This window comes from Oncorhynchus tshawytscha, linkage group LG22 (assembly GCF_018296145.1).
Source record: "Oncorhynchus tshawytscha isolate Ot180627B linkage group LG22, Otsh_v2.0, whole genome shotgun sequence".
Taxonomy (NCBI): domain Eukaryota; kingdom Metazoa; phylum Chordata; class Actinopteri; order Salmoniformes; family Salmonidae; genus Oncorhynchus; species Oncorhynchus tshawytscha.
The window spans coordinates 40,147,633-40,165,248 of record NC_056450.1 but is presented as its reverse complement, the minus strand read 5'-3'; the positions used below and the strand labels follow the sequence as shown (position 1 = coordinate 40,165,248).

Below are 17,616 nucleotides of genomic sequence, written 5' to 3'. Positions count from 1 at the left end.
GGCCATCTGGAGTTGACATTACATCACCTCAATAAGTGATTTAGGGAATTGAACGTTCTCTTAGGCAAATTGTCGAGTAAAAGCCCTGGCCCCTATTTCGATTCACATTGGTGCTATTCACACACTACTCGTTTAGGGTGGAGATTGATGGTGTGCCTACAGATAGATGGTATTCTGACTTCATTCCCAAAGTAATTCTACCACCTTTATGTGCAAGGAAACCATTAATAAAAGGTGAGGAAAAGGTATCTCATTTATTTGTCTTTTTTTCAGATTGAAATAACACCAATTTAATAAGCGCTATTGACAAGAGTTAGGTATTTGAGTAATCCGTTTTGGATAAGGGAAATGTAAATATAAATGAGGCTTGTTTTAGAGCTATTGAACCATATGATCGCTGGAGACAAATGCGAAACCAGTCATATGGCAGGTCTGTTGGGGCGGCAGGGTAGCCTAGTGGTTACAGCGTAGGATTAGTAACCAGAAGGTTGCAAGATTGAATCCCTGAGCTGACAAGGGTGAAAAAATCTGTAGTTCTACCCCTGAACAAGGCAGTTAACCTACTCTTCCCAGGTAGGCTGTCATTGAAAATATGGATTTGTTCTTGACTTCCCTAGTTAAATAAAGTTTGTGCAGGTTTGGAATTGTACATCTTGCAGGTATGAGCACTCTGAAACATTGTAATTACAGGCTACCTTGACTTTCTCTGTCATGTCAAACACCACTATTGACCGTCAGTAGACCTAATAACCACACATATTACAATTTAAACAGTTGGTGTAGCCTATATTATCATTCCATTTAATTGGCAAGTCAGTTAAGAACAAATTCTTATAATCAATGACAGCCTAGGAACAGTGGGTTTAACTGCCTGCTCAGGGGCAGAATGACAGATTTGTACCTTGTCAACTCAGGGATTTGAACTTGCAACCTTCCAGTTACTAGTCCAACGCTCTAACCACTAGGTTACCCTGCCGCCCCAATTGTTTTATTTACCTTCATTTTTGTCCTCTGTAAACTCCTTCATGACCACGGCGTTGTTGCTGAGTATCATTAGTAATATATAATATAGTAATATATAATATATATATAGTAATATATAAGAAGACATGTAGGCTAATTTAAATGTTATGGAGAAATTTGACCCTGACACAGTGCAATACTTGGCTGTGACATCACACAGTTCTATGGCTAGTGCAGGAAATAGAGGAGGATATAGCCTACTATTGTACACTATTGTCCCTATTATAATTTTATGTACACTAATCTTCCAACATTATCATGGGTTGTAGAACTGAATGTGACACATTTTCAGAATGAATCAAACCACTGTATTTTTGATTTATCAATATATTAGGTGCTTAGAGATCTCCAAACCTGTTTAAAAAAAAAAATACATTAATATATAATCCTAAAATTGTGCCTTAATGAGAGTATTTAAAAAAAAAATGTATCTACCACTTGGTGTTGAAACCGAGACAAATATACAGATATTTAGATGGCTTTTTTAAAATTGATCCCTAATATTCTGAACCTGTCTCTCTATGTATTCTAGTCTGTCGACCATATTCATGTATTCTAATTCAATTCTAATTATTCTAATTAAAGGTACACTGTAAAGGGATGGCTTAAGATAAATGTCCTGAAAACTCTTTTGATTGAATACTCCACAAGAAAATCTGTTGGCCAGCGAGTGAGAGGGTTTGTAAGTGGTTGAATTACATTTATTTAACGCTCACAAGGGAGCCTGCAAAGCCAGTTATGCATCTGCATAAGGTAAGTCTGAATACCAACTACTGAGAAGTGTGTAGGAAAGGAATGAATTCCTACGTCGGAATCGGGCCCTTGTGCATAAACACCTTCTTGTCTCTCTCCTCCTGGGAAGTGTCAAACCAGACAGCCAGCTCCCCCTGGGGAGTGTCAGACCAGACAGACAGCTCCCCCTGGGTAGTGTCAGACCAGACAGCCAGATCCCCCTGGGGAGTGTCAGACCACACAGAGACCACACTTTGGCAGAAGCTGCCTGGGTGACATTAAAGTTGGAGTCCAAGAGGCTTCTAAACAGCTTCTACCCCGAAGCCATAAGACTCCTGAACATCTAATCAAATGGCTAGCCATTTGCTTTGCCCTCCTCCCCTCTCCTTTACAACGCTGCTACTCTCTGTTGTTGTCACCTATGCATAGTCACTTTAATAACTCTACCCCCACACATTGACTCTGTACCGGTACCCCCTATATATAGTCTCCACATTGACTCTGTACCGGTACCCCCTGTATATAGCCTCCACATTGACTCTGTACCGGTACCCCATGTATATAGCCTCCACATTGACTCTGTACCAGTACCACCTGTATATAGCCTCCACATTGACTCTGTACCTGTACCCCCTGTATATAACCTCCACATTGACTCTGTACCGGTACCTCCTGTATATAGCCTCCACATTGACTCTGTACCTGTACCCCCTGTATATAACCTCCACATTGACTCTGTACCAGTACCTCCTGTATATAGTCTCCACATTGACTCTGTACCGGTACCCCTGTATATAGCCTCCACATTGACTCTGACTACCCCTGTATATAGCCTCCACATTGACTCTATACCGGTACCCCCTGTATATAGCCTCCACATTGACTCTGTACCGGTACCCCATGTATATAGCCTCCACATTGACTCTGTACCGGTACCCCCTGTATATAGCCTCCACATTGACTCTGTACCAGTACCCCCTGTATATAACCTCCACATTGACTCTGTACTGGTACCCCCCTGTATATAGCCTCCACATTGACTCTGTACTGGTACCCCCTGTATATAGCCTCCACATTGACTCTGTACCGGTACCCCCTGTATATAACCTCCACATTGACTCTGTACCGGTACCCCCCCTGTATATAGCCTCCACATTGACTCTATACCGGTATCCCCTGTATATAGTCTCGCTATTGTTAATTTACTGCTGCTCTTTAATTGCTTATTACTTTTATTTCTTATTCTGTTTTTATTTAACTGCATTGTTGATTAGGGGCTCATAAGTAAGCATTTCCCTGTAAGGTCTACACCTGTTGTATTAGGTGCATGTGACTAATCAAATGTCATTTGATTTGAGTACTGTATGATGGTTACTATTTTCTCTCTCTCTCTCTCTCTCTCTCTCTCCCCCCCTTCTCCCTCTCCCTCTCCCTCCATCAATAATAGTTCAAGTGATTCTAGCTCTCTAATTGGTAATCCATAATTTACCCGTGGCTGTGATCTGCAAGCAGTCCCTAGCATCCTGTGGCTGTGATCCACAAGCAGTCCCTAGCATCCTGTGGCTGTGAGCCACAAGCAGTCCCTAGCATCCTATGGCTGTGATCCACAAGCAGTCTCTAGCATCCTGTGGCTGTGATCCACAATCGAGAGGGCTTCTATGTTTGTGCCTGCACTTTAGATCCTGTGCTATTTCTGTGCTGGGTATTCTGTATTGTGTGGCCATCATTACAGGTCTATCACTTCTAATAGTATCAACAAAAAAACAAACATTTAATGACAGTCCTCTTGTGACTACTGCTGCAGACAGACAAGACATGATCTGTCGGTGGTTTTCTGTTCAATCAGTGTTTGATGTTCAACTCCAGGGTCTCTACCTGCTATAAAGTCATTGATGTTCAACTCCAGGGTTTCTACCTGCTATAAAGTCCTTGATGTTCAACTTCAGGGTCTCTACCTGCTATAAAGTCATTGATGTTCAACTCCAGGGTTTCTACCTGCTATAAAGTCCTTGATGTTCAACTCCAGGGTCTCTACCTGCTATAAAGTCATTGATGTTCAACTCCAGGGTTTCTACCTGCTATAAAGTCATTGATGTTCAACTCCAGGGTCTCTACCTGCTATAAAGCCATTGATGTTCAACTCCAGGGTTTCTACCTGCTATAAAGTCCTTGATGTTCAACTCCAGGGTTTCTACCTGCTATAAAGTCATTGATGTTCAACTCCAGGGTCTCTACCTGCTATAAAGTCATTGATGTTCAACTCCAGGGTTTCTACCCGCTATAAAGTCATTGATGTTGAGCTCCAGGGTTTCTACCTGCTATAAAGTCATTGATGTTCAACTCCAGGGTCTCTACCTGCTATAAAGTCATTGATGTTCAACTCCAGGGTTTCTACCCGCTATAAAGTCATTGATGTTGAGCTCCAGGGTCTCTACATGCTATAAAGTCATTGATGTTGAACTCCAGGGTCTCTACCTGCTGTAAAGTGCTGACGTGGCTGGGACTACAGACTACATAACAACACTATAGAATGTCTCCATAAAGACGACTTTAAAAAGGCTTAGCAGACAGACACAGATATGCTGTTCAGGCACCATCAGCAGGTTGACCATAGCTTGTATCAACATTAGAATCCATCAGCAGGTTGACCATAGCCTGTATCAACATTAGAATCCATCAACAGGTTGACCATAGTCTGTATCAACATTAGAATCCATCAACAGGTTGACCATAGCCTGTATCAACATTAGAATCCATCAACAGGTTGACCATAGCCTGTATCAACATTAGAATCCATCAACAGGTTGACCATAGCCTGTATCAACATTAGAATCCATCAACAGGTTGACCATAGTCTGTATCAACATTAGAATCCATCAACAGGTTGACCATAGCCTGTATCAACATTAGAATCCATCAACAGGTTGACCATAGCCTGTATCAACATTAGAATCCATCAACAGGTTGACCATAGCCTGTATCAACATTAGAATCCATCAACAGGTTGACCATAGCCTGTATCAACAGTATAAACCATCAGCAGGTTGACCATAGCCTGTATCAACATTAGAATCCATCAACAGGTTGACCATAGCCTGTATCAACATTAGAATCCATCAACAGGTTGACCATAGCCTGTATCAACATTAGAATCCATCAACAGGTAGACCATAGCCTGTATCAACAGTATAAACCATCAACAGGTTGACCATAGCCTGTATCAACATTAGAATCCATCAACAGGTTAACCATAGCCTGTATCAACAGTATAAACCATCAGCAGGTTGACCATAGCCTGTATCAACATTAGAATCGAAGCATCTCTGGGCTGGCTGCCAGTAACAGCTTGGATGTATCTCATTCTCAATCTCTTAAAAATCGTCCCTCTCATAATTTTCCCCCCTTCATCTGCACTGTTTGGAAAATGTTTAACCTGGTCAGTTCTTGCAGATCAGTGCGATGAAGGAGACGATGGATTTTTAGAAAGAGCCACAGTGTGCTCTGTGTGTGTCATCACTGTCTTCATGGAGAGGCAGGAAACACAGATTATGTCAGGTACTCCTCTGGTGGCCAACAGCGCCACCCTGTGGCTCAAGTCTTCTATTGCAACAACAAAAAAGTTTTGTACACTACAGTATTATAGACTACATTATCCACATAATTATTATTACACACTATCATACAAATATCTCAACCATTTAAATAAAAAGGCTTTTTTTTTTTACTTGACAATTCACGTAAATAAATCTATTATTAGTGCCATTGATTGATCAGAGTGCTTATCGAAGAACATGATTAGAGGAATGTACAATAACAATTAACCCTACATTTCCCATTGATCCATTTCTGAACAACGGTCAACAGATATCAACATATATAATGGCTTGCGGCACACCTGGGGAGTGTTCAATAGGTCACACCGTAGCAAAACATTTTGCAACGGAAAACTACAATCTGTGCTCACATTTTCAGGTTGTACCTTAGTACACATTCAGGCTGTACCTCCCTGTTTCAATTGTTTTTTTAACAGTTGTTTTCACTCTGCTTTTCCTCCCAAATGAACACAACCCGGCTTGGTAACAGCTGGTTGACAAAGCGCAACAACGTGCCCTTTTATATGTGTGTGTGTGTGTGTGTGTATTCCCTCTTGTGTGTGTGTGTGCCTTCCTCCATGACATCACAAGAGGATTCATCACCATGGCACTGTGTTGCCGGGGCCGGTTGCCAACATGGGTATCACATCTATTTATAACACTAGGGGTCACCTGGACTGGCTGGGGAGCACACACACACACACACACACACACACACACACACACACACACACACACACACACACACACACACACACACACACACACACACACACACTGCCTGATGATCAAACGCTAGCTGCTTGGCTTATCTGCGTTCAGATGAATCACCCACTGCCTGCCTTCTAAGGCTGAATTCAAATGGAGGCCCTCCTTCTTCGTTTGTGCCTCTGAGTGATGTAGGACGAGGACTGACATCAACATTGGTATTGGCTCTGCTTAGGGCCATGGTTTTGTTTGGATTAGGGGCGATGTGGGGAAGGTTGTTTTAGAATAGAATGAAAGTGTGTTTAGGCTCAGAGATGTTCTATGTTATGGGGAGTGGGAGGGGGCTGTACAGCTAGGTGAACAGTAGACGGGGGGGGCCTTCGCTTTACAGCTAGGTGAACAGCAGAGAGGGGGGGTGGCTGTGCTTTACAGCTAGGTGAACAGCAGAGAGAGGGGGTGGCTGTGCTTTACAGCTAGGTGAACAGCAGAGAGAGGGGGCTGTGCTTTACAGCTAGGTGAACAGCAGAGAGAGGGGGTGGCTGTGCTTTACAGCTAGGTGAACAGCAGAGAGAGGGGGGCTGTGCTTTACAGCTAGGTGAACAGCAGAGAGGGGGGCTGTGCTTTACAGCTAGGTGAACAGCAGAGAGAGGGGGGCTGTGCTTTACAGCTAGGTGAACAGCAGAGAGGGGGCTGTGCTTTACAGCTAGGTGAACAGCAGAGAGAGGGGGGCTGTGCTTTACAGCTAGGTGAACAGCAGAGAGAGGGGGGCTGTGCTTTACAGCTAGGTGAACAGCAGAGAGAGAGGGGGGCTGTGCTTTACAGCTAGGTGAACAGCAGAGAGAGGGGGGCCTTCGCTTCACAGCTAGGTGAACAGCAGAGAGGGGGGCTGTGCTTTACAGCTAGGTGAACAGCAGAGAGAGGGGGGCTGTGCTTTACAGCTAGGTGAACAGCAGAGGGGGGCTGTGCTTTACAGCTAGGTGAACAGCAGAGAGAGTGGGGGGCTGTGCTTTACAGCTAGGTGAACAGCAGAGAGAGGGGGGCTGTGCTTTACAGCTAGGTGAACAGCAGAGAGAGGGGGCTGTGCTTTACAGCTAGGTGAACAGCAGAGAGAGGGGGGCTGTGCTTTACAGCTAGGTGAACAGCAGAGAGCGGGGGGGGCTGTGCTTTACAGCTAGGTGAACAGCAGAGAGGGGGGTGCTGTGCTTTACAGCTAGGTGAACAGCAGAGAGAGGGGGGGCTGTGCTTACAGCTAGGTGAACAGCAGAGAGGGGGGGCCTGTGCTTTACAGCTAGGTGAACAGCAGAGAGCGGGGGGGCTGTGCTTTACAGCTAGGTGAACAGCAGAGAGGGGGGTGCTGTGCTTTACAGCTAGGTGAACAGCAGAGAGAGGGGGGCTGTGCTTTACAGCTAGGTGAACAGCAGAGAGGGGGGCTGTGCTTTACAGCTAGGTGAACAGCAGAGAGGGGGGGCTGTGCTTTACAGCTAGGTGAACAGCAGAGAGGGGGGGCTGTGCTTTACAGCTAGGTGAACAGCAGACAGCGGGGGGGCTGTGCTTTACAGCTAGGTGAACAGCAGAGAGAGGGGGGGCTGTGCTTTACAGATATGCTCTTTCTTTCTCTCTCTCTCTCTGTCTCTGGAGGGGTTGTGTTGTGTTTGATAGATAGGGTTTCTTGTGCTTCAGTCAGTCAGATCGATCATAGTTCGGACTCTGGCGAATGAATATTCTGATAACCCGTCTTGGTCGGTGTCCCGGTACCATATCCAGCCGCGTTGGTCATCTCCTGGGCTCCGCCGGGCCCCAGGTAGGGGCGGTGAGAAGGCATGGGCGAGGGGCTGGGGCTGGGGGTGCCTTTACCGAGGATGAAGCGGGACTCGTTCTCCTCTTCTAGACCAGAGAGGTCCTTGGTCATGCCTTTACGGTAGGAGACAGACAGCTTGTTGGAGCCATCAGAGAGCAGGTTGAAGTGGCGGGCGATGAAGACGCAGGGGAGAGGAAGCATGGCGGCGATGATGAGGGAGTAGGCCACGCCCAGAGCCCACGGAGGGTAGGAGAGGAACTTCTCCGACGCCTAGCAGAGGGAGAACGAGAGGGAGGAGAGAGGAGAGGGAGGATGAAGAAGAGGGGAGAGGAGGAGAGTGAAGATTGAGACATTGAGATACAGATTCAGAAAAGCTTTTAGTGTCCCAATATTGGGAAATTGGGTTTGCAACTGCATAAAAACACAAGAAACAAGTGTATCTGACCTACAAACAAATGATAAACTGATTGGACAGTAAATACTAACACACGATAAACTGATTGGACAGTAAATACAAACACACAATAAACTGATTGGACAGTAAATACAAACACACGATAAACTGATTGGACAGTAAATACAAACACACGATAAACTGATTGCGCAGTAAATACAAACACACGATAAACTGATTGGACGGTAAATACAAACACACGATAAACTGATTGGACAGTAAATACAAACACACAATAAACTGATTGGACAGTAAATACAAACACACAATAAACTGATTGGACAGTAAATACAAACACACAATAAACTGATTGGACAGTAAATACAAACACACAATAAACTGATTGGACAGTAAATACAAACACACAATAAACTGATTGGACAGTAAAACAAACACACGATAAACTGATTGGACAGTAAATACAAACACACGATAAACTGATTGGACAGTAAATACAAACACACGATAAACTGATTGGACAGTAAATACAAACACACAATAAACTGATTGGACAGTAAATACAAACATACAATAAACTGATTGGACAGTAAATACAAACACACGATAAACTGATTGGACAGTAAATACAAACACACAATAAACTGATTGGACAGTAAATACAAACAACAATAAACACGATAAACTGATTGGACAGTAAATACAAACACACGATAAACTGATTGGACAGTAAATACAAACACACGATAAACTGATTGGACAGTAAATACAAACACACGATAAACTGATTGGACAGTAAATACAAACACACAATAAACTGATTGGACAGTAAATACAAACACACAATAAACTGATTGGACAGTAAATACAAACACACAATAAACTGATTGGACAGTAAATACAAACACACAATAAACTGATTGGACAGTAAATACAAACACACAATAAACTGATTGGACAGTAAATACAAACACACAATAAACTGATTGGACAGTAAATACAAACACACAATAAACTGATTGGACAGTAAATGACAAACACACGATAAACTGATTGGACAGTAAATACAAAAACATAAACACAGATAAACTGATTGGACAGTAAATACAAACACACGATAAACTGATTGGACAGTAAATACAAACACACAATAAACTGATTGGACAGTAAATACAAACACACGATAAACTGATTGGACAGTAAATACTAACACACGATAAACTGATTGGACAGTAAATACTAACACACGATAAACTGATTGGACAGTAAATACAAACACACAATAAACTGATTGGACAGTAAATACAAACACACAATAAACTGATTGGACAGTAAATACAAACACACAATAAACTGATTGGACAGTAAATACAAACACACGATAAACTGATTGGACAGTAAATACAAACACACAATAAACTGATTGGACAGTAAATACAAACACACGATAAACTGATTGGACAGTAAATACAAACACACGATAAACTGATTGGACAGTAAATACAAACACACAATAAACTGATTGGACAGTAAATACAAACACACAATAAACTGATTGGACAGTAAATACAAACACACGATAAACTGATTGGACAGTAAATACAAACACACGATTGGACAGTAAATACAAACACACAATAAACTGATTGGACAGTAAATACTAACACACGATAAACTGATTGGACAGTAAATACAAACACACAATAAACTGATTGGACAGTAAATACAAACACACGATAAACTGATTGGACAGTAAATACTAACACACGATAAACTGATTGGACAGTAAATACAAACACACAATAAACTGATTGGACAGTAAATACAAACACACGATAAACTGATTGGACAGTAAATACAAACACACAATAAACTGATTGGACAGTAAATACAAACACACGATAAACTGATTGGACAGTAAATACAAACACACGATAAACTGATTGGACAGTAAATACAAACACACAATAAACTGATTGGACAGTAAATACAAACACACAATAAACTGATTGGACAGTAAATACAAACACACGATAAACTGATTGGACAGTAAATACAAACACACAATAAACTGATTGGACAGTAAATACAAACACACAATAAACTGATTGGACAGTAAATACAAACACACAATAAACTGATTGGACAGTAAATACAAACACACAATAAACTGATTGGACAGTAAATACAAACACACAATAAACTGATTGGACAGTAAATACAAACACATGATAAACTGATTGGACAGTAAATACAAACACACAATAAACTGATTGGACAGTAAATACAAACACACAATAAACTGATTGGACAGTAAATACAAACACACGATAAACTGATTGGACAGTAAATACAAACACACAATAAACTGATTGGACAGTAAATACTAACACACGATAAACTGATTGGACAGTAAATACTAACACACGATAAACTGATTGGACAGTAAATACAAACACACAATAAACTGATTGGACAGTAAATACAAACACACAATAAACTGATTGGACAGTAACAAACACACAATAAACTGATTGGACAGTAAATACAAACACACGATAAACTGATTGGACAGTAAATACAAACACACAATAAACTGATTGGACAGTAAATACTAACACACGATAAACTGATTGGACAGTAAATACAAACACACGATAAACTGATTGGACAGTAAATACAAACACACGATAAACTGATTGGACAGTAAATACAAACACACGATAAACTGATTGGACAGTAAATACAAACACACGATAAACTGATTGGACAGTAAATACAAACACACAATAAACTGATTGGACAGTAAATACAAACACACAATAAACTGATTGGACAGTAAATACAAACACACAATAAACTGATTGGACAGTAAATACAAACACACGATAAACTGATTGGACAGTAAATACAAACACACAATAAACTGATTGGACAGTAAATACAAACACACGATAAACTGATTGGACAGTAAATACAAACACACAATAAACTGATTGGACAGTAAATACAAACACACAATAAACTGATTGGACAGTAAATACAAACACACGATAAACTGATTGGACAGTAAATACAAACACACGATAAACTGATTGGACAGTAAATACAAACACACAATAAACTGATTGGACAGTAAATACAAACACACAATAAACTGATTGGACAGTAAATACAAACACACGATAAACTAATTGGACAGTAAATACAAACACACGATAAACTGATTGGACAGTAAATACAAACACACAATAAACTGATTGGACAGTAAATACAAACACACGATAAACTGATTGGACAGTAAATACAAACACACGATAAACTGATTGGACAGTAAATACAAACACACAATAAACTGATTGGACAGTAAAAACAAACAAACAAAATAAACTGATTGGACAGTAAATACAAACACACGATAAACTGATTGGACAGTAAATACAAACACACGATAAACTGATTGGACAGTAAATACAAACACACGATAAACTGATTGGACAGTAAATACAAACACACAATAAACTGATTGGACAGTAAATACAAACACACAATAAACTGATTGGACAGTAAATACAAACACACGATAAACTGATTGGACAGTAAATACAAACACACAATAAACTGATTGGACAGTAAATACAAACACACGATAAACTGATTGGACAGTAAATACAAACACACGATAAACTGATTGGACAGTAAATACAAACACACGATAAACTGATTGGACAGTAAATACAAACACACAATAAACTGATTGGACAGTAAATACTAACACACGATAAACTGATTGGACAGTAAATACTAACACACGATAAACTGATTGGACAGTAAATACAAACACATAATAAACTGATTGGACAGTAAATACAAACACATGATAAACTGATTGGACAGTAAATACAAACACATGATAAACTGATTGGACAGTAAATACAAACACACGATAAACTGATTGGACAGTAAATACAAACACACAATAAACTGATTGGACAGTAAATACAAACACACAATAAACTGATTGGACAGTAAATACAAACACACAATAAACTGATTGGACAGTAAATACAAACACACAATAAACTGATTGGACAGTAAATACAAACACACAATAAACTGATTGGACAGTAAATACAAACACACAATAAACTGATTGGACAGTAAATACAAACACACAATAAACTGATTGGACAGTAAAAATACAAACACACAATAAACTGATTGGACAGTAAATACAAACACACAATAAACTGATTGGACAGTAAATACAAACACACAATAAACTGATTGGACAGTAAATACAAACACACAATAAACTGATTGGACAGTAAATACAAACATACAATAAACTGATTGGACAGTAACTGATTACAGTAAAAACACACAATAAACTGATTGGACAGTAAATACAAACACACAATAAACTGATTGGACAGTAAATACAAACACACAATAAACTGATTGGACAGTAAATACAAACACACGATAAACTGATTGGACAGTAAATACAAACACACAATAAACTGATTGGACAGTAAATACAAACACACAATAAACTGATTGGACAGTAAATACAAACACACAATAAACTGATTGGACAGTAAATACAAACACACAATAAACTGATTGGACAGTAAATACAAACACACAATAAACTGATTGGACAGTAAATACAAACACACAATAAACTGATTGGACAGTAAATACAAACACACAATAAACTGATTGGACAGTAAATACAAACACACAATAAACTGATTGGACAGTAAATACAAACACACAATAAACTGATTGGACAGTAAATACAAACACACAATAAACTGATTGGACAGTAAATACAAACACACAATAAACTGATTGGACAGTAAATACAAACACACAATAAACTGATTGGACAGTAAATACAAACACACAATAAACTGATTGGACAGTAAATACAAACACACGATAAACTGATTGGACAGTAAATACAAACACACAATAAACTGATTGGACAGTAAATACAAACACACGATAAACTGATTGGACAGTAAATACAAACACACAATAAACTGATTGGACAGTAAATACAAACATAGATGGAATATACAGTTCCTTCAGATATGTTTCACACCCATTGACGTTTTCCACATTTTGTTGTGTTATAAAGTGGGATTCAAATGGATTTAATTGTAATCTTGGGTAAAAACATCTACACAAAATACTCTGCAATGTTAAAGTGGAAGACAAATTGGATAAGTATTCACCCCACTGAGTCAATACATTTTAGAATCCCCTTTGGCAGCGATTACAGCTGTGAGTCTCTCTGGGTAAGTCTCTAGAGCCCTTCACACCTGGATTGTACATTTGTCCATTATTCTTTAGAAAAATCTTCAAAAAATAATGTGAACAGAAGCAAAACATACAGTATAAACAACAAAAAAAGATTGTACTCCTGCTGAGGTATGAATCTCTGTCCAGGATCACAAGTTGGTTGTTCATCATTGCTAGAAAGCCATTTTCAAATAGTAACTAGGCCACACAAGAACATTCGATGTTAGATTGTTAGATATTACTGCACGGTCGGAACTAGAAGCACAAGCATTTCACTACACTCACATTAACATCTGCTAACCATGTGTATGCGACCAATACAATTTGATTTGATTTGAATGCCATCTTGGTAACCAACTTCAGTGTAGATTTGGCATTGTGTTTTAGGTTGAAATGTGAATTTGAAAGCAGACTGAATCAGGTTTTCCTCTAGGATTTTGCCTATGCTTTGCTTTATTCTGTCATTTTTATTTTGGAATTTTACTCCCTAGTCCTTGCTGATGACAAGCATACTCATAACATGATGCAGCCACCACCACAAATTAAAATATGAAGAGTGGTACTCAGTGATGTGTTGTGTTGGATTTGCCCCAAACATAACGCTTTCTATTCAGGACTAAAAAGTTCATTTTCTTTGCAATATTTTTTTTATAGTGCCTTGTTGCAAACGGGATGCATATTGTTGCAAACAGGATGCATGGTTTGATATGTTATTATTCTTACTCTCTGGCAACTAAGTTAGAAAGTGACCGGGTGTGTTGATACACCATCAAAAACCTAATTAATAACTTTACCCTTGTACTGTTCAAAAGCATATCCAATATCTACTTTTTTTGGAATGTTGTCAAACATCTACCAGTAGGGTGCCATTCTTTGCAAGGAATTGGTTGAATCTGTGCTTGATACTTTATTTTACTAGGCAAGTCAGTTCAGAACAAATTCTTATTTTCAATGACAGCCTAGGAACAGTGGGTTAACTGCCTGTTCAGGGGCAGAACGACAGATTTGTACCTTGTCAGCTCAGGGATTTGAACTTGGAACTTTTCAGTTACTAGTCCAACGCTCTAACCACTAGGCTACCCTGCCGCCCCTTATTCACTACTCGAATGAGGGACCTTACAGAATAATTGTATTTTTGGGGTATAGAAATGGGGTAGTGATTAAAACATCACGTTAAACACTTTTTATTGAACACAGAATGAGTCCATGCAAATTATTATGTGATTTTACAATTTATTATTTCACATTTTAAATTCTGAACTTATTTATGTTTGCCATAACAAAGGGGATGAATACTTACTGCCTCAAGACATTTCAGCTTTTTACATTTTTTAAATTAATTTAGAAACAATTTTACAAAAGCGAATTAAAAAGGGTGTGAATACTTCTAAAGACACTTTATATAAAGTGAAGCAGTCCGTGACGAGGAAGATGAGGGTGAGTTAACCATTGACCAAGAGGAGATCATTTTAAAGGGAAAGTAAATGCATGTGTGAAAACAAAAGATGCTTCAAAGAGAACCATGCCGTACAAAACCCATCCGGGCTCGAAGGACCATGAAAAAGATTGGCACTTTTGTAGTCATTGGACTAAGAGTGAGATTCCGGTTAGGTGGAATGGGATGGATTTGCGTTAGAGCTAAACAAGTATAACAAAGGTAAAGATTCACTGACCAGTTCCTCCACCCAGGCATTGTACCCAGCAGGACTGACGGACATCTCTATCACAGTGGCAACGATGAGCACGGTGAGACAGGCAGGAGATACGTACTTCCACATATAGAAATAGAAAGAGTAAGGTCTGAAACCCAACATGTCCTCTAGGTCCTGCATGAACCTGAGAGAGAGAGAGAGAGAGAGAGAGAGGAAGGAAGGAAGGAAGGAAGGAAGGAAGGAAGGAAGGAGATTAAGGTGGGGATGAACAAAAGAGAATTTTGAACACAATCAATTTTACAAAGCTATTTCTCCTAGGCACTGCTGTAAGGTAATATGTACGTTCCTTGTGTCACGTTACGCATCCAGTACCTCTTGGTGCCGTAGATCCAGGCCACAGATATATTCTCCAGCATAACCACCACAGTGAGAGGCAGGCCAGCTGAGTAGTCATCAAACATGGTCACAAAGTAGTTCCCGGAGCGCTGGACGAACAGCAGGCCACAGAAGAACGCCACAATGCAACAACCAACTGAGAAGGAAGGAGGAGGAAGAGGAGGAAGAGAAGGAGGAAACATTAATAATCATACCTACAGACCACAGAAGAAGACTACGATGCAACTGCCTACTGAGAGAGGAGGACTAGAGAAAGAAAGACGTCAGGCTGTTTATATGAATACATTTTGGATGCTTACCAATTCAAAGTAAGGCCTACAACATATAGTCTCTTTCAACAGCCATTGGCTGACCTTTGACTTCTGACTGATAGAGAATCATCCAACCAACCAATAGAAGCCTTACCACAGAGGAACTCCTTGCGGATCTTGGGAAAGGCGTCCAGTACAGGTGTGGTGATCCCTGTCATGGTGCCGATCATGGACCCCAGCCCCAGGTTAATCAGCATGAAGAAGAACATGACAGACCAGAAGGGAGAGGCAGGGAAGTGGGTCATGGCCTCAGTGAAGGCGATGAAGGCCAGGCCTGTTCCCTGCACTGCCTAGAGAAAGAGAGAGGGAGGGAAAGAGATGAGGAAAGAGAGATGTTTTATCCATGTGTCTTCACTCTATTTCACTTCATATAACGAGACGACTGTTTTCCATGTAAAAGTGGTTGTAGATGATGTTGGAAGTGCTTTGGGTGTTGATAAGAGTATGACATCTCTACTTTATAGGCTAGTTCCCCAGACCGAAAGCAGGACTAGAAAAATCAGGACTATAGATTTACATCAAAGGCCACAAAAATATATATATTTCTTGTGAAAATGTAAAAAAATAATAATAATTCACCTCTAAACCAAATCAGACCAACATACCTGGTTGAGTTTGTCCTCCAGTATACGGGGTCCAGTCCCAACATACCTTGTTGAGTTTGACCTCCAGTATACAGGGGTCCAGACCCAATATACCTTGTTGAGTTTGACCTCCAGTATACAGGGGTCCAGACCCAATATACCTTGTTGATTTCATCCTCCAGTATACAGGGGTCCAGACCCAACATACCTTGTTGAGTTCATCCTCCAGTATACAGGGGTCCAGACCCAACATACCTTGTTGATTTCGTCCTCCAGTATACGGGGTCCAGACCCAACATACCTTGTTGAGTTCGTCCTCCAGTATACAGGGGTCCAGTCCAAGCTGACTGAAGCTGTCCTCCCTGACAGTCTTGATCACTCCATACATCTCCTGATAGTCCACAGCTGACAGGTGAGAGAAGTTGACATGGGGAGGGATCAGATCATGGCTCAACACACCTGTGTTCAGGTAACCTAGGATCTTCTCACCATTCCTGTAGAAAGGAGGAGAGCGGAGAGGAGGAAAGTGTTAGTGTTAATTGTGAGATAGTGATTTCATCTAGCTGCATTCATAGTAACAGGTAGGAAAGACCGAGTGGGTAGGGATAGTGCTGAAAAAGATTGACTCTATTTTACAATGACAATAGATGGTTGGTTAAGCTATTTGAGCTTGACAAAATTATTAGAGTTTTGCGCTTGAGGGTTTTTGTGACTGCACTTGAAGAAAGGTTAAAGGTTAAAAGTTCTTGAAATGTTCTGTATTGATTGACCTTCATGTCTTAAAGTAATGATGGACTGTCGTTTCTCTGCTTATTTGAGCTGTTCTTGCCAGAATATGGACTTGTCTTTCACCAAATAGGGCTCTCTTCTGTATACCACCTCTACCTTGTCAAAACACAACTGATTTGCTCAAACACATTAAGAAGGAAAGAAATTTGACAAATTAACTTTTAACAAGGCACACCTGTTAATTGAAATGCATTCCAGGTGAGTAGCTCATGAAGCTGGTTGAGAGAATGCCAAGAGTGTGCAAAGCTGTCATCAAGGCAACGGGTGGCAACTTTGAAGAATCTCAAATATAAAATATATTTAAA

At 40.2% G+C, this 17,616-nt stretch overlaps 1 protein-coding gene and 1 long non-coding RNA gene across 2 annotated transcripts in view; both read right to left on the bottom strand.

Annotated features, from left to right (window-relative positions):
- Positions 1-3,132: 3,132 nt before the first annotated feature.
- LOC112259336 lies at positions 3,133-6,479 on the bottom strand. Its single transcript, XR_002954823.2, has 2 exons — positions 3,711-6,479; positions 3,133-3,630 (listed from the first exon to the last, which is right to left on the bottom strand). It is a non-coding gene; the product is annotated as an uncharacterized LOC112259336 (long non-coding RNA).
- A 1,162-nt stretch (positions 6,480-7,641) lies between these two features.
- Positions 7,642-17,616, bottom strand: part of LOC112238293 (sodium-dependent neutral amino acid transporter SLC6A17-like) — a 50,759-nt gene continuing 40,784 nt past the window's right edge. The window contains exons 8-12 of the mRNA XM_042304222.1: positions 16,824-17,016; positions 16,033-16,228; positions 15,604-15,763; positions 15,253-15,415; positions 7,642-8,124 (exon numbers count right to left, since the gene is read on the bottom strand). Coding sequence (XP_042160156.1) covers positions 7,750-8,124; positions 15,253-15,415; positions 15,604-15,763; positions 16,033-16,228; positions 16,824-17,016 — 1,087 coding nt within the window. The 3' untranslated portion in view covers positions 7,642-7,749. The remainder of the gene's footprint in view (positions 8,125-15,252; positions 15,416-15,603; positions 15,764-16,032; positions 16,229-16,823; positions 17,017-17,616) is intronic.